This window comes from Odontesthes bonariensis, chromosome 24, assembly GCF_027942865.1.
Source record: "Odontesthes bonariensis isolate fOdoBon6 chromosome 24, fOdoBon6.hap1, whole genome shotgun sequence".
Taxonomy (NCBI): domain Eukaryota; kingdom Metazoa; phylum Chordata; class Actinopteri; order Atheriniformes; family Atherinopsidae; genus Odontesthes; species Odontesthes bonariensis.
This window is the reverse complement of record NC_134529.1, coordinates 27,026,108-27,049,861: the sequence shown is the minus strand read 5'-3', so window position 1 is coordinate 27,049,861 and position 23,754 is coordinate 27,026,108. Positions and strand designations below refer to the sequence as shown.

The following is a 23,754-nucleotide window of genomic DNA, read 5'->3' as shown; positions in this document are numbered from 1 at the left end:
AAATGTGTTAAAGTGTTTAATGGCCAGTTTTAAGTTCCATTAAGCCTTTAACGTTTAGATGGCTATGAACAGGACTGGCTTAAAGTGCAGCACCACACTGGACCAACACATCTCTGACTCCAGTGGACTCACAAAATGTCAGCTTCATTAATGCGATTTTTCCCCCACAAGTCATTGTGGTCTCATTTCCTTTTTCCGATCAGTGTCTTTAAAATACTTCTCCAAATCAATAGATGTTTGTCCTCACAATTATGACTTTTGTCTAATTAGCTCTCCAGTGCCACTTTCTGAGCCCCCCTTTCTTCCAAATATGTGTACTTCAGCTCGTAAAAAACCAGCCAAATGTGGACAAACCAGTGACTATCATCACAATGACTTCATCCATCTTTTATTGAGTCTATAGATACATTAGTCGTAAAACGTAAATATTAGTCAAATATATTTGATTAAAAATATTAATTGATAATACTTATGTTTGACATTTCTACGCGATTTTCTTTCCAATTTTCCAAGTTAATTTTACTTCAGAAATCCATAAAATATGTCATTTCCCTGGGTTTGTATTTTACAAGAATGGACTTATGGCTTTGCTTTCTATGTTCACATCCAATAACTGCGTTCAGAATATAGTTTAATGTACATCTCTTTGTGTGTGTGTGTGTGTGTGTGTGTTGCAGCTGGCATTTGAATCCCTGTCAGTGATCATCAATGCTCTCACTCTGCTGGAGGTTGGACAGGTCTCTGTGTGCAGGTAAGAACAATGACTCATCACATACGTGTACGTGTTGGTCTTTGTTTGTTTGAAAAATCTGAAGATTTGAAGAGATGCAAATCCCTGGAGTTTGTGGTGTGTGGGGTAGATGTAAAACTGATCTGTGTTGACGTCTGCTCGTGTGTCCAGTTTTGGTGAGCAGGTGCAGCTGCTGCATCCGTTCCATCAGCAGTTTAACGACGAGTCCGGGGCTCGGATTCTCAGACTCTGTCAGTTCCAGCAGAAGAAGACCAGAATAGCCCAGGTGGGAATCATCCATTCACCAAAAGTCACTAAATCCTGCACAACTGCTGCCCATCAAGTTTCAAACCTCGGATCCTGCACGGTGGACGTGCCATAACTGTTTCATTTTGTGGCCTCAGTGGAAGCCATCAGTCTGGCTGATTATCAGTTTATCAGTATACGGCGCCAAGTCACAAGAAATGTCATCTCTAGGCACTACAAAGATACGATCCAATTATAATTAGGGCTGGGCAACGATTAAAATGTTTAATCTAATTAATCACATGATTTCCCTGATTAATCACGATTAATCGCATTTGTACGCTAAATCCAAAAATGAATTCAAAAGTAGCGTATAGCTTTTAGCATTTAGTTTTATTTTAAATGCGCTGCCATATGAATGAAAGTGCCATAACATTTGTTGTGCAAACACACTTTTAACATCAGCATCTTTCTGTAGTTTTTATGTAGAAGCCTCGCTCCACTGTCTGTTTCCTTGAATGACTTGCTGCTATCAGTTGTGTGTTTTGCCTTTAAGTGATATTTTAGACTGGAACTACTACGCTGAGAAGACAATTCAACTTGGCAGTGTTTACAGATGACTTTGGTTCTGTCGACTCCGCCGTCTGGAAGAACTTTAAAATGAAAATGGCCGAGTAAAAGTTCCGTACCCTTCTCCATGTTTGGTGGATCCGCCGATTACTTTCTTTTCCTGTTCCGCAGCAGACAGCAGCAGACTTTTACAAAATAAAAGCCTGTGAGCAACAGACTTTTACAAAAATAAAAGCCTGTGAGCAACAGACTTTTACAATAATAAAATAAATAATAAAACAGGGGTGGTCCGTGGCGTAGTGGGTTGAGCAGGCGCCCCATGTACAAGAGGCTATTGGCTAAAGGCTATATAATCCAAAAAAAACTTTTTCTTTTTTTAAAAAAAAATAAAATAAAACCTGCGTTAATGCGCGATAAAATATTTATCAGCCTTGAATAATTAACAAGTTAACGCGATAATAACGAGTTATCTCGCCCAGCCCTAATTATGATCTAAAGGTTTTTTCTATATACTAAAATGTTCTGAACATACCTCATTTCATTTAATGAAGCACCCTTAACATTTAAGAATGTATTTGAGCTGCACAGAAACTCTGAGAAAGACTGTTTGTGATGTGAAGTTGGTATCTGTCCCCTTTGAATGCGATGGGATAGATGCTCTGTTTGCATTGTGGCCTGTTGGATAACACGACGTTTCACATCCATAACACTCCCTTTCTTCACCCTTCCCCTAGTTTTTGGAGACGTCGACGAAAATCTTTCTTTCAGCCCGTCTGCAGATGCCAGGGTCTGTGACCTCAGGTAAAAAGCCTTACGTCTGCTCTGACGCAGCTGGGCTCCATACGAGGAAACATTTTTGTGTCTTTCTATACAAATTAAGCCAATTTCATAACTTCCCTAAAGGATTCTGGCCTGTGCACAAAGTTGGATAGCAAACGCATGGAAAGCAAACTTCCCTTTTACATCTGAGGTGACATAGATGTTAAATATACAGTGTTTGTTTTTTTAAACCAAAGAAACCTCAAATAATACTACTGACCAGCACACAGAACTAATGCTGCAAAGATGCAGTTCCATTTGAAGTCAGTTGGAACCTACAGGAGTGTGCTACCATTTCCTGCTTGTTGTGGAAGTTTTTTAGAGTCCTGACCTTTAAACACGCTACTGTTTTTATATATAATCCATGTAAGAAATGAAACTAGATTATTAATGCATTCACACCTGTAGCCTACTAATTATTCTTATAAACTATAAAGCTGTATGTTGTGGTAATGAAGCCTTTTAGCCTCTAAAATGTGATTTGCAGAGCTGCAGAGTTCTATAAAGAACTATACAGATTTCTGTAGCTTTGACAATTTAAATGTTCCCCAATTAGATCGTATAGCAAGGGATGACTTAGATGCCCCATTTTCTGAAACTGCCCTGTGGACTGCTATTCGAGCCCCTCTGGAAAAACATCTGGCCCAGATGGCTTCGGATGTGAATTTTACAAATCATTTCATAACAAAATAGTTCCGCTCATGCTGAGGATGATGAATGACTCTAGGAGAAATGAAATGCTCCCCAGTTCATTATATGAAGCACATATTTGCTTGCTTTTGAAGGGAGGAGTTGGACCCTGCAAGTTACACACCTGTTGCTCTTTTAAATTCTGATTTGAAAATAATAACTAAAGTCCTGGCTACAAAATTAGGGAGGCATATTTCCACAATTATACACCCCAATCAGACTGGATATATTCCAAGTCGGTTTTATTTTAGCAATGTCCGTTTTCTGGACGGCTAAATTAGCTTTCATGGTCCCTGCTGGCTACATTAAAAAGTCTGCTGAACCTGTTTAACAGGCAAACGTCAAAGCAGGAGAAGAATCTGCACTCAGTGATATCCTGTAGCTAAAATGTGATCAACTCTATAAAAAGATTCCGAGCTCATGTTGGCTGCTCCCGCCTGACCTTTGACCTTCCTCTGCAGAGACGGCACAGCTGTTGGTCATTGTGTCGGACGGCAGGGGGCTGTTCTTTGAGGGGAAGGAGCGAGTGATGGCCGCGGTGCGAGCAGCTCGCAGTGCAAACGTCTTTGTAATCTTCATCGTTTTGGACAATCCTCACTCACGGGTAAGAGAAGTAGAATGTGACCGTTTTCATTTCCAAACCCTCCACATGAAAAGCATATTTAAACCCTGGTGCTGTGCTGCAGGACTCCATCCTGGACATCAAAGTGCCCATTTTCAAAGGGCCAGGAGAGCTCCCAGAGATCCGCTCTTATATGGACGAGTTCCCCTTCCCTTTCTACGTCATCATGCGAGACGTCAACGCCTTGCCAGAGACCCTGAGCGATGCACTGAGGCAGTGGTTTGAACTTGTCACGGCAGCTGACCAATAGACTGATGAGACGCCACCTTTCACAGAGAGGGCGCCCACCTTTACCTTCAACGTCTTGGACATAAAAGAACAGAGATGACCATGCGACTGTAGATGTGCCTTTCATTTTATTTTTACTGTTGATAACTGCCTTCACTGTTTCGTCTTTATCATTGGATATCTGTTTCATATGTAATGTTATCTTGTATGTCTGACATGAGAAAATAAAGAACAAAAAAGTGGTGTGTGTATTGTTGCCCTAATTTACATTTGTGTGGATGTGTTGATGTGGGCTGGAGGGCTGGAGGGCAAAGTATTGCATGTCCCGTGCAACACTCAATCAAGTGCTGTTCCAACTCAGTTGGGATTTTTAATAAATGTGTATCATACAGTTTGAAGCACAGTGGGTGAAGAGGCCTGCAGAACCCATTTCAGATGTTTAAAGTCAGCTGCTCCGCTCATCTTCTGGGTCACCGCTGTCTGCTAAGAACGGTATTTGTGTTTTGTAACGCGGACATAAGCAGAAATTAAGAGCTTCGTTGACATGAATGATCTTGTAATTAAAAAGTTGCTGTTTCGGTGCCTTTGTGAGACATTTTCATGGTTGACAAAATACAAATCCTCCTTCCTAAGCCAAGTGTTGATTGTGCATCATTTTAACACCAAAAAATTATTTATTATCCAAGCCAATACATTTTTTTTGACTAAAATATGTATAATATATTAATATTCTTAATTTTAAAAGGTGATGCCTTGTTTTGGCCTCCAAACACAAAAAAAAGAAGCAAAGTTGAAGCTTGATATCATTTTTTCATGCTCATAGTGAGTCTGAGGAAGCAGTTTCTCATCCACTCAGAAAGCGCTCCTCCCTCAGAATGGGAATTTTGTGTTGGATCAAACCGGTGGACCAAATGGGTGTTACTTTTTTTTTAACCTTTTCAAACACTGAACACGCATTTAGGTGTTCAAAATGTGTGTTGGTCAATCTCAGAGCATTTGAATTCATTTTTTTTACAAGATGTCGAAGGGTCTATTTCTAAAGTAATCATTAGTGACTTCCTTAAATGACTGATATTTGTGACTAAAAGTCACTTCATTTGCATGCAAGTTGTATTTTTCTAAAAATGCAAAGCCATTTTTGCTTTTAAGAAAGGAAAATCTAAACTCTGGAGAGGAATACAAACGTAATTCATAACAGTGAAGGTAGAGAGAGAGATTTGTTTTGGGAACGAGGAAAGAAAACGAGTTACTCCATAAGGCCTTCGACTTCTGCATTGACTACTAGTGTCTAAAATCCACTTAGAAATATTCATTATCATAAAACACTAAACGGTTCTGTTCCAAATCCTACACTCCCTTGGAAGTTAAATCTTTTCAACTGTAAAACTTAAAAATCATCTAAATAGTATGATATTGATTGATATGCATATAAATTAAACAATGAACCAGACGATTCTACACATTCCTACACAGCCTCATTTAAGTAACAGGAATGAGTTTTAAGCATATAGTTGGCAAAAAGAGGAAATATAGCCACATGGTGTTCATGCTAATATCATAAGGCAGTCACCTTGGTGCAAGAGAATATTCGCCATCATGTCACTGCTTTATTCCTGTGTATCACAACAGTGATGAGCAAAGGTTTGCCCCTCAGAAATAGCAATTGAGAGCACAAAAAAAAAGTCACCACATATATCTCACAAGCATCTTCTCGTTTTGCCTCACAGTAGATGTTCAAAAGCTTTTCTTTTGACGTTATTGCCTGAGACGTTATTGTTTCTATTCCAACGTGATAGTTATTCCAAAAATACTTCAGCCGTTACATGTTCAACATGTAAATAAAGTTAAAACATCAAACATTTTTGCTTTAAATGCACCAGCCCTGCTCAAAGCAATGTCACTTAAAGGTAGGGTAGAAGATCCTGGATTTTGATAGCCTGGGTGTCAGCCGAACTTAGCCCCGCCCATAAAAGTTTTGGTCGGGAAGTTGGGTCTGGCTCTGCTCAGTTGGGAAATCATTATGCCCGACCAAGAATTGGTCGGACCAATCAGATTGCCAGGGCGGGCTTTATATGATATGGACAGATGATCAACAGGGACATTATCGACTACGTCACTAAAGAGCTGAACATGGCTGCCGCTGGAGAGCTAGGGTGTGTAGATTCTGCCATCGAGTCTGTTCTACAGGATCTCCACATTGCATTCATTTTGAAAGACGAACAGAGGAACGCGATAAAGGCTTTTATTGATAGAAAAGATGTTTTTGCTGTCCTTCCTACAACAAGTGTGTGTTGCTTAATCTACGTCACATACTACGTTGCTCTGATTGGTTGTAGGTCTATCCAATTGAGCGAAGAGGCATTTTTGCTCCTGGTTCGGTTGAAACACGCCCCATACCCAAATCTCTATTGAGCGGTATCAGACTCACATTCTGACTAGAATCGTGAGTATGACGTAGTCAGGCTAGGATTTTGAGTCCAGCGAAGCTGCATTTTGAAAATACACAGGTCAAAAGTCCCAACCCCTTTCTTCAGACTTACCCCCAAAGCCACACCTCTAGAGTACATGAACGCGCAATGCTTGTTCACGAGCACGAAGGTGCACGAGCGCTGTTCTGACAGCAAGCATCGATTGGTTTGGCTAACTTTTGCTAACTTTTTCTCATGGCGGATTCACAGGTAAGCAAATACCTTTCAACATCATAATGAACCTGACTAAATGATTATCATTTCAAGTTACATTTATGAGTATTGTAGTATTGTAGAGAAGTTTTCGGCTCATCTTTTCGCCTAAAGGCAACTTCCACAGTATAATAGATTAGAAGTGTACGCGCGCAGGGGGAAGGAGGGGGAGGGAGGAGCAGATTGCAGTTTGATAGACGCATCAGAATCCAATCATCGTTAACAGTCGTTCAGTATGATGGATACTGTTTTTCCTGGATTGTACGTTCTAGAGGCCACTAAAACTTTCAATTTTTGTGTCAAAACTTTTAATTAATTGGTTGCTATGGGGGTGTGAAGAGTATTTCAAGCAATATGTAAAAAAAAATGCTCCAGAAAAAGAACCCCTACCCAACCTTTAACATCATACAAAACTACAGCTTATCAATATCAGAGGGGAGAAGGGATGTGGGTTTTTTTATCCATTCAAATAAGAATAACAAATGAATCTAAAAAAAATTGATTGGCCCGATTAAAGGACAAGACCGTTTTTTTTACATTGGGCCCTTGATTTCACATTATAACATGATGTTCTACTCACCCCTGCTTGTTGTTGAACATTTGGAGCTGTTCCGAAGATATTCGAGAGGCGTCTGGCTGCTCTCTTGAGATATTCGGCCATGAAACGGTTTCCTATGGGCAACGTTATACAGGCACAAACTATGCTGTTTATAATTTATTAATTACTCTACACTAGCACTGATAACGTGGAGGTGCGTCGCTTACTTAAAAAAATCCGGGTTACTGTAATTTTGAATTTTTGTCGTAAAGTGGGTGTTACTGACGTCATCATCGTGCTACTACCACAGACAGCCCACAGACAAACACACACAGACTTTATGACTTTACCAGAAGTTACATATGACCCTTCTGACCAGATATTGTATGAAGACTTCATCCCAGCCCATATTGCTCTCGACAAGAAGGTCTAGTAGCACCAAAAAAATCATGACCGATTCAGATGACCATTTATCCATTTTGAATTAAAACCTCATTTGTCCGTTTTCTGCCGCCGCTTGTCTTGTAGCTACTTCGCTTCTATGCATACTTCATAGAGGATATCTTGTATTGCCCTGAAGAGCAGTACCGTGTATGCCCCGTGGTCATTTACTACTACCTTGAGGATGACAGCATGTGCATCATCGAGCCCATGGTGGACAACTCTGGAATGCCACAGGGGAAGCGGATCAAACGCCAGCATCTACCGAAAAATGAACGTGGAGAGCATTATGAGTGGAAAGACCTCAACCTAGGTATGGATCTGGACGTCTACGGGTTCAAGTACCACATCACAGACTGTGATGCCTTCACAAAGGTACAGCAGTCCCCTGTATGAGCGCTCTCCCTGTTTCTTACTGTTCTCTTTCACTTTTGTGCGACGAGTATGGCTTTTGAGTCAGAATTCCGCTGTTGTAAACTCTGCTTTCTCTCATGCACTGCACAGGAATTCATAAAAAGCGAGGGCTTGGTTCTGAATGAACCAGAGCCAATGCCAGAGGAACGTCGCAAAATCAAAACACCTCATCACATCACCCCTTCCAACTTTGACAAAATGCACAGGTTTCTTTCCATGGACCGCAAGGTTGTTAAATTCCCTCCGTTTTAAATGAACTAAGTAAACGTTTTAAAAGCACATCTTGACTCAAACAGTATTACAAAAGAAGATGGACTTGAATAACTTCGCCTTTACGATTTATTTTGCAAACGAGAGTTATGTGCTTGTACAGTTCATCAATACAGTATGTTTTGTGTCTGAGACATATCTGGGATTTTTGTCAGGTGCTTCGTTTCTTTGCCCTTTGGGATGATTCTGACTGTCTGTTCGGTGACACCTGGGCCGTTATCATTCACTATTACCTGGTGGACGACACAATAGAGATCAGAGAGGCCCATGAACGCAACAGTGGCCTGGATCCCTTTCCTATTCTTATGCGCAGACAGAGAATACACAAGAAAATCAAATCAAGTATGAAGCTATGCTGTGTCACCTTCAACTGTGTACTTAATTCGCTTGAGTCGTGCGGGGAAGCTTTGCCTTTATGAGTTGTGTTGCATTACAGAAAGTATAGTCCTTTTGAGGTCAAATCTTGTTTGACAACTGATATGACAAAGAAAATTGTGTTTTCTTTCAATGTTGGTTTTTGTATGTTTTCCTGAAAACCTTTTATGCCACAGAGTCATCTTGTGACACATCAAAAGATATAAATACATACTTTACATACATAGTTTCTTGTTTATTTGCTACATAATTGTGCTCTTAATTCTCATTAGAGAATTTCCCTAGCTGTGTGATGGAGGTATCCAAGGAAGATGTAGATGAGTACTACTCCCCCAAAGACTTCCAGCTGGGTCAAACGATTAAGCTACTGAGCCGCCGCTTCCTGTTGTATGACTGTGATGGTTTCACCAAAGAGTATTACCCAAAGAACCACCCAGACTTGGAAATGAAACCCATAGAGGTACAAGAAAAGGCTGATACGCCTGAGGAGAAGAAGGTGAGACACTAAACAGTATCTGTTTGTTGTTTCGCAGAACAACTGCTTGTGGAAGACATGGCTTTGTGTTTCTGCACAGATAACCCGTTCCATTGCAAAATGTTTCTCTCATCTGTTCCACACTGATTTGTTTCGGCTGTGTTGGCAGGAGATTCCACCATACAACGGATTTGGCTCTCTTGAAGACTCTCTTCAGAATTGTTTGTCTCTGAATCCTGAGCCTCCCAAAGTCGACGTGTTGAAGATGTTCGAGAACGACGGCAAAGTGTTGCGCTACATCGCCCGTCTGGTGAGATAGCATTTACCCGCAGTGTTTGTGCTGCCTGTACAGTGGAATCTACTTAATTGTCTGCAGTTACCCGAGGTCACCACATTTCCTGGACAAGCTACAATTTCAATCAGTTCAAACTACATCGACTTGATATATATGGTAATCACTTGATATGGACCGGTTATAAACCAGACTAAATTACACTCATCGCTGAAGCTGTCTTATGTTACGTTCCAGGATTCCCCAAATCCCGAAGACGAATGCCAACGTTTCATACTGTCCTACTTCCTGTCCAATGACATGATCAGCATTTTTGAAAAACCCATCCGCAACTCTGGTATCATGAGTGGGAAGTTCCTGGAAAAGACCCGCATTCCTAAACCAGGCTCCACTGTGGAAAACCCCGAGTTCTACTCACCTGCAGACTTTGCTATTGGAGCCACTGTGGAGGGTAACGTTATCAGCATTACAGTTTTTAATGATTTGTGTTATTATAGATTGGCCTTCAAAAGTAAGATTCAAATCTTAAACAACATTGTATAACTCATTTAATCACAGTGTCACACAGCTATAATAGACACACCCTGAGTTATAGCCATCAATACCAAAACATAAAAGCTCAAAGCTCGACATTTGTTTTTGTTTTTTTTTAAGTTTTCAGCCACTGTTTGTGCTGACTGATGCCGACCGTTACGTCCTTAAATACCTGGAGTCCATTTCAAGCCAGATCCCCTCTCAGACACTGGAGTCTTTAGCCGCTTTCGGACAGACCGTTCTAAGAAAGTAGTTATCAGAACTACCCTCCTCGAATTTCGTTCTGATAACTGTCCTTCTGTTTCAGTCTGCATTCGCACATGAGTCGGGACCTGATAGGGACTGATGCGCCGCGCGCAGCCGTCTGCTTCAGTGACGTGTTAGCCGTTAGCCGTTTAGCGCTACATTCAAACACAAAACAAAACGGTAAAAGTAAGGAGAGTAGAAAAAACACCACCAAGAAGCTAATATAGAGAGTGGGGAGGCCACTGTGTTTATGGTCTGCATGATGGGGATATTAATCATGGATAATCACATCAGGCGTCTAATATCGAGGCTGGAAGAGCTCACAGAGAGAGTCAGGAGATACTTTTTCATTTCATGAAGGAAGAAAGGAGAGCAGAGCGCTGCAGACAAATGAGACCAGTGTAAGTTTAACTTATTAAACACCGGCAAGTTGTGTCTGTGTCTATGAGTAAACATTTCAGCCGTGATAGCATGACATGGGGCGTAGCTACCGACCACCACACACCTCCGTTAGATTCGTTCTATAGAACCATGAAAAGACCCGACCTCGGAGAAGGAGCTAAATAGTTATAGGAACTAAGGGAGATAGCCCCGAGTTCCTGTATGTCTGAACACGGGAGAAAACGGCCCCGCGGATTAAAAGGTTATTAGAACTGCCAAAGGTTCCTACAGTCCGAAAGCGGCTTTTGCAAAAGAAGCTGGGTGTGGGAATGACATCTGGCAGCCAGCTTCCTTCCAGTAGGTGTCACTCTTTACAAATAATTAAAAAAAGTTTTTTTTTTTAAAAGAACAAATGATTTATGTTTTTGGTTTTTTTGTAAAAGGTGAAGCAGAATCATCTTCCTGACATAAAGCAAATCCTGGAATTTTGTGGCTCCAGGGCCTCGATTCTACTGCAATTAATAGAACAGGAATGATGTCTCAACATAGTAAACCTTGTATCCATTACAAAGATCTGTCAACTAATAAAAATACAACTCGACTGAGAAACAAGTAGAAAACCATCTCAGTTACACCAGATAATTCCACAACGTGTGTCAGACAGCTGTATCATTTAATAAAGTAATTAACTAAACATAAGGAAAAAAAATTGACATTTGTACAATTTGTTTGCCATATAGTTCATGTCATACTTTATCATCAGTAACGCTTTTCTGCCCCAGTGGACCAGAGCGGGAAACAAGCAAAGCCGGCTCAATATTAAGAGCTGCAACACTACAACCAGTTACAGTACTTAGGTCTGAGGATATGCATCAACACATTCAACACATGCACATACACATGCTGCACACCGTGCTCACTTTACTTTTTAAAAATCGCTCTGCATACAATGGTGTGCCTTAGGGCGAGACTGCAGGCTGCGTGGATGTATAGAGGAAAAAAAAAAAAAACTGATACAATGAGAAGAGTAAATGTCTTTTGGGCTCAAGGTATTTCCTTGGATTTCATTTTTCCAGCATTCAAGCCTAAGTCTGTAGCGACTGAGTCCCTGTAACATCACAGGACGTTCTCAGCCAGAAGCTTGGAGGCCGGTGGCCGCCAGCTTCACTGTTGTGCTGATGAGAAACCTTAGCCAGGGCTAAGTCCACGGCTCAGGCCAGTCAGTGTGCCATCTTAAGGGGATTTCAGTTTCTTTGTGCGAGGAGAGACTCCATTCTCAGTTTTAAGAACTCTGTTTTCATGGTGACCAACTAGCAGGAAGAGACAGGAGGGAGAAGTCAGATATCAGAGTCAGTAAAAGCGAGATAAGCATAGGTATTTAAACTCACGTGTCTCTCTTTAGTGGCCGTAGGGGTTGTTTTGTGACAGTCTTCTTGTGAACAGCCTGTTGGTGTCTGAACTCCCTCCAGTGCCTCAGCTGGAAGCGGATAAACTTCCAGAGTAGCCAAGATTGAGTCAAACACGCCAGCAGTAGAACCATCATCCTGGAGGGGCCCGAGGCAAGAAGATTAGTGCCACTGTTTGTTTTAGAAAATGGATCCAACATTGTGTGCAACATTAATGATTCCGCTTTCAATTTGAAGTTCTGTCTGAAGGATTTAAAAAAAAAAATTTTTTTAAATTTAAAAAAAAAAATGGAAATTAGTGCCACCTCTAACCCCACTGCTCACCTGCAGCAGCTCAAATAAACACTATAAAAATGTTAATGATAAGCAAAAATGACCTGCCATCTCAGTTTTGTATTCGACGATTTCTACGTCTTCCACAATATTAAACTAAATGCTAAATATTAAAAAAAAAAACATGACAATAAGAGGTAGTAACAATCGCAGCACACTGTTCTTTGTGCGAATCAACATATACCTGAGTTGTGATTGAGGATAGTTTTCCCAAAGGCTGCTGGGATGCAGCAGGTATCCTTCCTGTGGGAGGAAATTAGAACACTTTAAAGCTTTAGTACTTTAATTAGACGTGTGGCCTTTCTTTAACTAGAATACAGTATGGCAGTAAATTCTCACTCACTGTTACGAGGATGTAGAAACTCCACACACTCGACACCAAGTGAAACACGCACAACTGACCCGACTCATTAAAGTTGGTATTCTTGCTCTTGGAGAGGTGAAGACGTCGATTCACTTTCTGCAACGAGATCAACACGACATATTGTACATATGACGAGTATCATGGTAATACAGATACGTAGGACAGGAAGAGAGAACAGATGGGATTTCTGGCTGCTGCCAGAAATAGTATCATTAATTTCTAACTCAAGGAAGTATAAAGTGTAAAAAGGTTATATTTGATTGTATTTATTCAATGATTTTAAATAAATCTAGAGAAATATTCAAAGTATTTTGGAAAATGTTTCCAATAATAAATCAGTGTTAATTATGATTGACACAAGTTTTTAAGTGGAACTTGGTGCCTTACATGTCAGACCATTAAAAAAAAAAGCCTCACTTTCATTTTAATCACACTCTGCATTTCATTCCATCGGTTCAAAATAAACTACAGATCCCTGTGAGAACTGCAATATGACAACAGAAACGTGATCACAAGGTGCTTACATCCGGAAGATACTCCGGCACTACGGCGCGGAGAATGATGGCGATGAAGAAATAGAAGAGGATGGTCGCACAGTCCTTCCATCCGTAGTGATGCGTTGTCACTTCTCCCTCTGAGCACACATAGGACGGGTAAAACACACAGGGCACAAACAGTGAGCAAGTGTGTTCACATCCTGGAGCAGCGTATTCGCTTTCTGTAGTCCAGAGACAGTTAAACAATGACACAATGTTCGGTAACAGCAGCAGCAGAAGTGAAACTGCGAACAGTACGAGTTAGAAAGGAGTATCTGCACTCTGGATTAACATTTACTGTAATGTAGTACAAGAAATCAGTGTTTAAATACAATTTGGCAACTCATACCTGGTGATAATGTGGTGATGCTGTACTGAGGCTGAATGAACAGTATGGCCGTCTTTGCTGTTGCTTGAAAAAAATAAATGAGAAAACTATCAATGAGATACCTCAAAAAGCTGGTCCTCTAAGTATCAAATGGACATTATAGCGACTGGGTGTGATAGCAGAGGTGGATAGAAAGATGGTGAAAATAACTTCATTCTTAGAAGATGAGCTGCTGAAACCCATCTGACCTGGAGTGGTTTGATTGGGTGCGATGTGGAGGACGTAACAGAAGGTTTTTTTTTTATCTTTCCATCCCTTCAAGCCTTTTTCAGCATGTGACAAAATAAAACAATGTCTGCATCTATGGCCATTTGAGTGTCTTACAATAACTGAACTAAAACAGGATTTTCACCTCTTGAACACAGGTCAAAATCTCACAATTACTCACAGTGAAACAATCGTCACGGAGCAGGTCTAAAGGGTACAGTTAGCCAGGGCCCTTGACTGTTTGGGCCCCTGGGACCTTTGGGTCATCCAGACAATCAAACAACAGAAAAAAAAAAAAAAAAGGGCAGAAAACAAGATTAAACCGATGCAAAACTACTAAAAATAACTAGAAACGGCAACAAAGGGAGCCAGACAACACACAGAAAGATGTTGCAAGAATGCAGGCAAAGGTACAAACAGACCAAAAAGATATACAGAAAGAGAGATGGGAGCAAATAAATAGGAGGAAAGTGGAAAAACACAAAAAAAATGCAACTTTAATGCAAAAACCAATCCAATGACGTAGACTGCACCAAGAAAAAAAGTAGATGCAAAGTGACCAGACAGGGAGACAAATGACAAATTCTATGCAAACTGAAATTAAACCAACAATTCGACATTCAAAATGAGCTCTGGTTTTACGTTAAATGGCCGCACACGCCTGCAAAAAGAAGAGGAAGAGATATGCTCTACGATAAAGACTGTTCGAAACTGACAGAAAATTGTTCCACGCCTTTAAGGAGGCAAGAGCAAATCCCCTTCATATTTTCAGCTCGACCAGCTGTGTGATCACAACCAGGGTTCCGGATTGAAACTTTAAATACCCAGGGGGTGGCTAGGGAATCTTCTAGTGCACATACACGAAAGGATTTTAGTAAGCAGAGCCACAACCTGCACTTAGCCACAAATTGGTAAGTTGAATATCACTTTTTAACATTTTTGAATTACCAGTATCTTAAATAAAAATGTAAAGGAGTATTTTTGATCATTTTAATACTTATTTTAGCTTCATTTGTATTCTAAAATATAGAATATATAGGTTGTTTTACTTGTATAACATTTCTCATAATCACACAAAAACCTTGGAGTTTTAGGACCCTTATAGCACAGTGTTGCCCTGAGGCAACAAACCCAAATCAGATTTTTTTTTTTTTGGCGGGGGGGGGGGGTCAGATTTTATAATGGATATATTATCAGGGACCCCCAAGCTCCCAAAAAATGGGGTGAAATGTTTTTTTTCCAAAAGAAATCAAAATTTATGCCATGGGGCTAAGATATCATTTAGATGACAGGACGAGATAGATTGATGTTGAGATAGATTGGTCTGGGTTATAGTTACATTATCATCAAATATACAAAAAAAATAAGTGAGAGAACTTAACTTTATTCTGCCAATGTCCTTCAGACATTCCAAATGATGTAACTTCCTGTTGGACATGTGACTTTGTTCCTTTTTCAGAGGGAATGTGAATGTGTCAGGGTAACAGAACTGAGTGAAAACAAGGGGACATGACTAAAATATGTATTTTAACTACAGTATTATACATTTACAATTTAAAAATAATGTATTTAATGCATAGGTGGGATATGGAATTACACAAAAAATGCAAAACAAATAAAAAGAATTGAATCATATTTCATGGTAAAGTGTTCATGGTTAAAGTGTCATGTTTGAAAGTGGGGACAGGTAACAAATACCTTTTTTCAATATTCTGTTAAATAATTTACACTGACACTTTTCATTGATACTTTAATCAATAAAAAAATGCATTTATAAAGCTATTTTAAATAATATTTACAGATATAATGTCCTGAGGACGGAAATTCTACCAGTTTGGTAGAATGGATCTGAGGAGCTAACGCCCGGATGTAAGTAGTCCTCCGCTCCACAAGAGGGAGACAAACGCAAAGCGGGCTACAATAACGTTCCCCAAAACATCCGCTCGGAAAGCAGCAAGTGTAGTCAGGTTTTGTGACAGAGATGACACTGTCAAGGTTACCAGTTACAGCACTTTCTTTTAAGCAGGTAAATTAAATTAAATGAATTAATGAATGAAGAAGCGAAATGAAGCCACTAAAGCCTCGTCTGTAGGCGGACCTAGTTTACGGCGATCTGTTCGAAATGTTAGTCTAATGATGCATTTCTCTCAGTTTTTACAGAGGCAGAAGGTTTTGGGGATTTACAGAACCATGTTGAGGACCATCCGACAGGTACCAGACGAGTCAGACAGGAAGTACCTGAGAGACTGGGCCAGAGACGAGTTCAAGAGAAACAAGAGCGCTACAAATCAGGTAAACGGAGCTGGTGGAATCTTCTGTTCTCACCCTCCTTGTGATTAGAAAAACGATCACAGCAAAACAGTTTGATGAACATCTCAAGTCCTAAAGTGTCCCGGAGGAGAGAGGAGACTTTCTGGAGATTTCTGTCACGTGTGCCGTCTGAGGGGGGCGTCACACGTTCATCCCACACTTAAACTGAATTAGAATTCAAATGAAAGACTTTTGGCAGAGACTCTGTGACTTTGTTGTTGATAATATTGTGGAAAACTTTGTTATTTTCTGGAAGGATGTACTGTTTGGTATACACAAGAACAGCCAATTCAAAAGTGATGCATTGTACCTGATTAACCTTTTGATTATACTTTCTAAATTTTATATTCATTGTTGCAAGTACTCAGGGAAAAAGCCAAGCTTTATAGTATTTTATAATACATTTAAACAGTACATCCTTTCAATCAAGAACTCAAAGAAACCCAAAGCCATAAGAACTATCGAAATATGTTCCTCATTGAAGATAATTGATGAACCCTGAACCCCTCTGGCAACTCAGGAAGCATACTCTCTCTTCTTCTTCTTTCCTCTCTCTTTCTTTCCTCTCTTTCTTCTTGCCTATATATTGATATAAGCACTTGTATATTGAGAATTCAAGTTTTGTATTGCAATGTAGATTGTTGTTGTTGTAACATTGTGGTTTTCAATAAAGAAAAAAAGAATTAGAATTAAAATTAAAATACAACCAAAGAATTTAATGCTAGTCTGACCGTATTATCTAAAATAATGTGTTAAGTTGCAGCTAAACAGTGGAGTAATGTCTCGTACGTCCTATTTAGTGGACCTCGATTTGAAATGACAATTTGAAACAAGCACTTGTCATTTTGTTAAATGCCTTTGCATTAGTGCCCTTTGTGTCGTTTCCTAATTAGCTGCCTTTTTAAAAAAAAGAGTAAACTAACTTTGTTAGCAACCAACAACAGGTGCAGGAAAATACTACATGAATATAGAATGTATAATAGCTTTGAACTGAAAAAGCCAGAGAACATTGAAATAGTTTCCTAGTTAGCTACCTTGCCTCTTATTACCTCCCACCAGAGATGTGTTCTTAGGAAGAGGGGTTTCGGGTCCTATGGCACAGTATAAGGGCTCAAAATAAGACTATCTAGCACCCGGCTACCTCGGTTAGCGGTGCAAGCTTATATGCTGGCTCCGGAATGGATATAGCCTTGTGTGACAAGTATGTAGCCAACGCCTGGTGGTCTTAATTTTGGCCCTTTAAATTGCGCCATAAAGAAAAAAAAAAAAGACCTCCACGAGAGCTTTCCTACCATACTTCCTCTTGCAAACCTCGCATTTTGTAATTGTGTAAAAGATAGAGACAAAGTAAAGACATTTGATGTGTTTCATTCATGTTTTCCCTCTCATATTAACCCTCCCCTTTGCTTTAGGATGCCATCCGCATGATGCTTACTCAAGCCAACAACCATCTGGAGACGCTGCAAAAGTCTCTGGCATTGGCCAGAAGTTAGCAACTGAGTATTTCAAGTCTGTTTGGGACTGTTTTGGACTCTTTCTCAGTGTGAATTACCATGTTTTTTCTGTGTGGATTACTAGTACAACAATAACTTTGGAAACAGAAAACCACTCACAGTTGTGATGGATGGATGATAACGACTTAAAGCCACCGTACTGGATCTTGTGTGGTACAGTTGTGTTGATGGTGAGCAGCTGTGAGGCTAACTGAGCCCGTTTTCCACACTGTATACAACATAAAGATGAGCTAATGAAACCAGACACATTGACCATGGTATTTTTTTTAATACAAAATATGTTTTCTTGGCATCATCATTAGAGTGCATTATTCATATCAATGGAAAACTTATTGTGAATAAAAGCGCAAACAGTAATAATACAGCACAAATCAGCCTTCTTCATGCAACAAATGAAGCTTTAATTATCAGAACTATCCTTTATAGTTACATATGACTGGAAGGACTTGGCTTGATATGTTTTTTAAAAAACTAAGAATGGACACATACTTATAAATACACAATGTCACTAAATACATTTACATGACACTAGAGGTATTGTGTTAGTCCAACCAAAACTGGACTTTTTAAATGCCTGTAAACACGTTAGTCCAACTGAAATTGTACAAAATCGGAGCTTTTCAAAACTGGGCTGCGACACCCAGACAATGTTATTGGGGATCGAATTAGTCCTACACATGTGTACTCAAAATGGGACTTGGTGCCCCACACATGCTTTTTTTTGTGTTTTTTTTTTCGATAGAAAATGAGCCCATTAAGACTGTCAACTCAAGGTTGTTTTAAGCATTTCCAGAGTGTCACTTTGCTTTAATAAAAAAACTGCAGCGTCTTCTATAAAATCATCGCTCAAGTAATTAAAAGACAACATCTGTTTAGTGAACTGATACATACACGCATGCACGATAATCTCCAACAGAGAGCTAGAAGTGATTGAGTCTTGGAACATTTTTTTTCTCTATACTGTCCGTTGTGTTGCAGCATCAGACATACAACCCCTGGAAAAATGGATAAAAATCACCACATTTGAAGATCGGAGAATGTTGATTATGCACACATGCATACATAAATACACGTGTACATGTATGTATAGATATACATACATGTGTGTATCCTCAAGACATTTTGCTTTGAGTTTTCTGTCTTAACCCTTTCTTCCCTTTTACAACCATCCAATACTGTCTGTACTGAATCCCAATTTTAGACACGCTGACATTTTTTGCTACACTTGGAGTTAATTTACCTTCTTGGAGGACTTCTGTAAGACACTGTTTCACTGTTTCCACTAACCACTATTTATTGGGTGCCATGTTTTATGCCAATCAGCCAGCTGTAACGGCTCCATCAGCTTTCAAAGCACTCTTAAGTTATTATGGTGATTCCATTCTTTTTTTTCCTCACCATTGAGTATTACAGACAATTTTTTCTTCTACTTCATCTGAAAAAAAACATTTTCATAAAACTGTTACGTTCTGTTTGTTCAGCTACAAAATTAAACTGTCATTGTGTGTGTTTTTACACAAAATAGAGGCTGAATTAACATATTCCAAGTGTGGTAATTTCTTAATTTATGCAAGAGGTTATGCTAAGTCAGTATCTCTTCTATCACTACTGTGCATATAAACTAGGACAGGTACAATGGTCAAATAAAATCGCTCTATCGTGCTATAACTGCATGTAGCTGTGCTGGTTATTTTGTGTAAAAAGTCATTCACCTCTTATTAACCCTACATTATTACTCCTACTGTGGACTTTTGACTCTTCACTTTGCACTAAGAGGTTATTTAGACTCAATATTAACTTGCCTCCTGGGGGGATTCATTGATGTCAAAGGAATGTCAGACATTTTTAAATGTGTTTTCTTGGTCCTAACAGAATGAAAAGAAAAAGTGCACCTTAAAGTCTTTAAATGTAATTATGGTTTACATACTCTACACTTACACACCATAGAACAAAATCCGCTATTGATACCCTCAAAAGCCCACTGCAGGTTTTCACATACAGTGTCAATCAACATTTCCACCAGTCACTCCAACACAACAACTTTTTTTTCAATGATTCCCTCATAAAATCCACAGCTCTCTCCTGATCCTGTTGCCTCTGTGACCTGACCTCGGACAAGCGGATGGACAGATATCATCTCTGAAGAATGTCCCACATCATGTTCTACATATTAATATTAAGGCGAGACACGGCAGGCAAAAACAGTGATTTTTCATGCAGTGGTCAATTTCTTTCAACCCGCTATAAAGAAAACGTTGAAAACATAAATTAAAATGTTTATTTCATCACATTTTGTTTACTCGCGGCAGTGCGTTTCGCCCAAATTTACCAAAATTAATTCCCCTATTTAAATATTTAAATGCTGTTTTCTCAAAATCAGTTTTTTGTATTTTTCCAGTATCGATATCTCAGCCTATGGAGCACCTACTAACACCAAACTTTCCAGTTATACACTTAGCAGTATTCTGAAGATATTTACAGAAGGATTTGTTGATAAATCATTCCTGGCCTGGCCTGATTTATGTGACATTATAATAAAAAATATGGCAAAAATTGATGTTTTTTAGGCTATGGGCAGTATATTTTGATTTCCTAGGAAATGAAAGCAGATATCCTGAAATCCCTCTGTGATTTTCTTTTCACTTTGTGTGTAAACAAAAGGAAAAAATAATTTTGCACCTGGCTTTATCATATGTTCAGATCTAGCTTCCGGAAATATATGCAAATTTGCGCACATTTAATGAGATAATGCCTAATTTGCAGAATTAAACATACAAATTTCTAAAACTTGTAATACATTTTTTTTCATACTTGTATAAGTAATCAATTGAGGATTACCCTATTCACCTGTAGTGTCTCGCCTTAAGTCTTGCTGGATTTATTTTATCATGGGGATAGATACCCTACTCTGTGGTTGGTGTGATGGACTAAAGAACTGCCTGTATACATGTCAATATACCAGGCAAGTGCTGCCATGAGAACCAACAAGATAGTGATGTAAAAGTTTGAAAATTTCCGGTCGCCTCCCATTCCACACTGGATGTAATGAATGCAGTCATGTTTAACAGCTGCTCTAAAGTCATTATTTTGTTACGTCATGGCTGTTCAAAAGGAGTTCAAATGTAATCTTAACATGAGTTTTGGCAGTTTTTTTGTGTTAGCAGTCATTATGTTGGTTCGTTTTCAGCATGTGTAGCTCATCCTCCAAATAGGCGATCCTCTCAATAAGGACAGCCTTATCAGCCTGAGCCCTCTGATCAGCCTGCCAGCGAGCTTCCTGCACCTTCCTCTCGTACCAGCGCTCCATCTGCGTCGACACCGCCTCAAAGAAGTACTGGGTCACCTCCAGGGTGTGCATGTTATCCCTCTCATGAACAAAGGAAGGTCCACTGGGCTGCTCTCCAAAAACCTCCAGAGTCTTGACCCCTGCAGGCCTCTTGGCTTTAGTCCTGCCCTGGGAATGCTTCTTCTGGTGCTTCCCTCTGTCAGGGCTTTGGTCCCTGTCTTTGAGGCCCACTTCAGCCTTGCTGCTGCAGCGGTGCTCTGTGGCTGGAGACGGGCTGCTTGCTCTATGGTTCCTTCCCGCACTGGGCTTGTGCTTCACTGTGTCCACAAACTGCGAGTTCTGGTTCATCCTCTGAGGGTCTGCAGAGATGACCGAGTGCACTTTAGGTCGAACCACCTGGACGGAAGATGGCGGTGGGCTCTTTGCTGCAACTGGAGAGGTAGCTTTATGAGCCTTTTCGCCATCTGTGTAGAGCATAAAGGAGACCCAGTTAGTATTCAGTCACACTACAACCACTTGCCATCATGCTAATTAGCATGCGATATAGAACTCATGCAGTCATGAATAGTTTTTCTCTCGCAACATTGTTCAGTAAACTTTACAATAAGTCTAATGAGAAAATGTGTCCTCTGGTCCCAGCTTTAAGTTTCCCGCAGAAAGACATTTACAATAACAAAAATATACTTTGAAATCGCACATTTACTTGAGACTATTTTAAGCAGCAGATTAGTCCATAGTTATGGAGTAGTGGAAATGAGCAGCTACAGTTTCATGGTAATAATTGACCATGAAACCCAGGAAAACAGATGCATTTTAATACTTCAGATTATTCAGAAAAAAAAAAAAAAAGGTTTTGATATGCACAGTGCAGAAAAGTTAAAGTTTTCGATTTGTAATTTTAAACAAACTGGATTTCATTGAACAGAACTGAATTGGTTTGAATTGAAATGAAAAATACTTTATTAACCCCCAAAAAAGGAAATTAGTTTTGTGGTAAAACAATCAAAACAGCAGCTCCAGCAGCTCCAGAGCAATCCCCAGAAACAGAAACAGCTTACTTCATGAGTTTATTAGGTTTCTTTGATTCAATGACAATTGATGCTGCAGTTCCAACATGTAAAAAGCAAAAAAAAAACTCTGCACTCGCCTTTCTTGTGGGAAGTACCAATCCTTCAAGCTTGGGTCCTCTACCAGTGTGCTTGAGGGTTCTACGCAGTATCTTAGCTGTTCCAAGGACTGCGCTCTTCAGGGCAGAGATCCCTGATGTTGTTCCTGGGATCTGCCGGAGTTTAGGTGTCACAGCGGAGTGCACTTATCAGCACTGGTACCACTGCTGCTTTCGATTCCCATATCTTTTCAACTTCCTCCTACAGCTCGTGTTATTTTTCAAGCTTCCCATGTTCCTTCCTCTTGATGTTGCCGTCACTTGGAACTGTTACATCTATCACTACTGCCTTCTTCTGTAGTTTATCGACCAACACAATGTCTAGTTGGTTAGCCATCAGGATCTTAGCTCTGTCGTTCTCCACTGCCTTTGGAGGTGTTTCCCATTTTGACTTTGGGACTTCCAATCCATACTCGGCACAGATCTTCCTGTACACTATTCCTGCCACTTGGTTATGGTGTTCCGTGTATGCCGTACCTTCCTGGATCTAACTACCATGTGCTGGACTCCACTCTCTCGGAGGCCTCTTTGCACAGCCCACACCTGGGGTCCTGTCTGATGTGGTAGATCCCGGCCCCTATTGCTCTTGTGCTCAGGGCTTGTGCTTGAGCTGCAACTATTAGTGCCTCTGTGCTGTCTTTCAGAGCAGCTTTTTCTAGCTACAGATAGAATTTCTCTATATCAGCCACATCTCAATCTGTCGGTGGTACATGACGTGCAGAAGCTTTTCTTTCCATGATAGTGCCTCCTTTTCTTTAATCACATTTTAACTACTGATTTTATCTATTGTTCTTATTTCTTTCTTTTTTGTTTAAAATTTAAATCATACTTTTTATTTCTAGTTTTAATGTATCTGTAAAGCACTTTGAATCGCCTTGAATTGTGCTATACAAATAAACTTGCCTTGCCTTTTCCTCCTCGTTTCCCTTGAATTTAGCTGCCTGAAACACTCACTTAGCAGTTGATCACTGGGGTCCATGTTCCCGATGTATTCCTGGATCTTTGTTGTTTCATCCTGGATAGTGGCTCTGACGCTCACTAATTCCCAGCCTCCCTCCTTCCTCTTAGTGCACAATCTCAGGGTGCTGGAGTTGGGGGCCTACCTGCCTCACTCTTTGCAGGTACTTGGTTGTGGCCGACTTCCTTGTGGCCTCCTCATGGTTGCCATTTGCCTGGGGGATCCCAAGGTATTTGTAGCTGTCCTCAACCTCTTTTACGGTGCCTTTTTGTAGTTCAACCCCTTCAGTCGTGATCACCTTGCCTCTTTGATATCATTCAGCCGCATTTATCTAGTCCAAATGACATCCCGATGTTTCTGCTGTATATCCTAGTGAGGTGTATCAGTGAGTCGCAGTGGGGGGCCGTGCATTTGCTACCTGGGCCTTCAGTGGGGACTTACCCGACTTAATACCAGCACTATGTAGTGGCTCGTGGTCTGGAAAATAGGCGGGGCAGATGATCTGCGTTATCAAAATGCAAGCTTTTATGGAGCATACGCAATAGGCCAATAGTCTATGCAACCATACGCAGGGGGGGATGTGCGCACTCGCATAAAAGTCTGCCATACAACAAACACTAAACACTCCAGGATTGCTGGACGATTCGGTCTCATCGTGTCCCCTTAGTGCAAGTTCAAATGCCCCACAGAACCGAATGCAATCAATCAATTTGGAAAGGATATGCCTATTTTTAT

At 40.2% G+C, this 23,754-nt stretch overlaps 3 protein-coding genes, 1 long non-coding RNA gene and 1 pseudogene across 6 annotated transcripts in view; 3 read left to right on the top strand and 2 right to left on the bottom strand.

The window, feature by feature from the left end:
* The window catches only part of mdn1 (midasin AAA ATPase 1), an 80,534-nt gene extending 76,067 nt beyond the window's left edge, over positions 1–4,467 (top strand). Inside the window, exons 98-102 of the mRNA XM_075459527.1 lie at positions 678–751; positions 902–1,016; positions 2,281–2,347; positions 3,517–3,659; positions 3,742–4,467. Coding sequence (XP_075315642.1) covers positions 678–751; positions 902–1,016; positions 2,281–2,347; positions 3,517–3,659; positions 3,742–3,927 — 585 coding nt within the window. The 3' untranslated portion in view covers positions 3,928–4,467. The remainder of the gene's footprint in view (positions 1–677; positions 752–901; positions 1,017–2,280; positions 2,348–3,516; positions 3,660–3,741) is intronic.
* A 2,997-nt stretch (positions 4,468–7,464) lies between these two features.
* LOC142375141 (EF-hand domain-containing protein 1-like) lies at positions 7,465–10,178 on the top strand (annotated as a pseudogene).
* Positions 10,179–12,658: 2,480 nt separating this feature from the next.
* Positions 12,659–13,604, bottom strand: LOC142375352 (uncharacterized). The gene is made up of 3 exons (XR_012768935.1): positions 13,541–13,604; positions 13,180–13,289; positions 12,659–12,751 (listed from the first exon to the last, which is right to left on the bottom strand). It is a non-coding gene; the product is annotated as an uncharacterized LOC142375352 (long non-coding RNA).
* A 2,101-nt stretch (positions 13,605–15,705) lies between these two features.
* On the top strand, positions 15,706–19,278 carry lyrm2 (LYR motif containing 2). The gene is made up of 3 exons (XM_075458594.1): positions 15,706–15,812; positions 15,938–16,078; positions 17,509–19,278. Exons 1-3 carry the CDS (start codon positions 15,768–15,770, stop codon positions 17,587–17,589), a joined length of 267 nt encoding a protein of 88 aa, XP_075314709.1. The 5' UTR covers positions 15,706–15,767; the 3' UTR covers positions 17,590–19,278.
* The window catches only part of ankrd6b (ankyrin repeat domain 6b), an 80,766-nt gene continuing 74,870 nt past the window's right edge, over positions 17,859–23,754 (bottom strand). For all 3 annotated transcript variants that reach the window (XM_075458592.1, XM_075458591.1, XM_075458593.1), the window contains exon 16: positions 17,859–21,360. In XM_075458592.1, the coding sequence (XP_075314707.1) occupies positions 20,768–21,360 (593 nt within the window). In that variant the 3' untranslated portion in view covers positions 17,859–20,767. The remainder of the gene's footprint in view (positions 21,361–23,754) is intronic.

What these genes read in the sequence shown, in the direction of transcription:
- lyrm2 (XM_075458594.1), top strand. Translation starts at nt 15,768, where the DNA reads ATGACACTGTCAAGGTTACCAGTTACAGCACTTTCTTTTAAGCAG. An exon ending in CAGCACTTTCTTTTAAGCAG is followed by an intron (nt 15,813 to 15,937) that starts GTAAATTAAATT and finishes CATTTCTCTCAG; the next exon opens with TTTTTACAGAGGCAGAAGGT. An exon ending in ACAAGAGCGCTACAAATCAG is followed by an intron (nt 16,079 to 17,508) that starts GTAAACGGAGCT and finishes CCTTTGCTTTAG; the next exon opens with GATGCCATCCGCATGATGCT.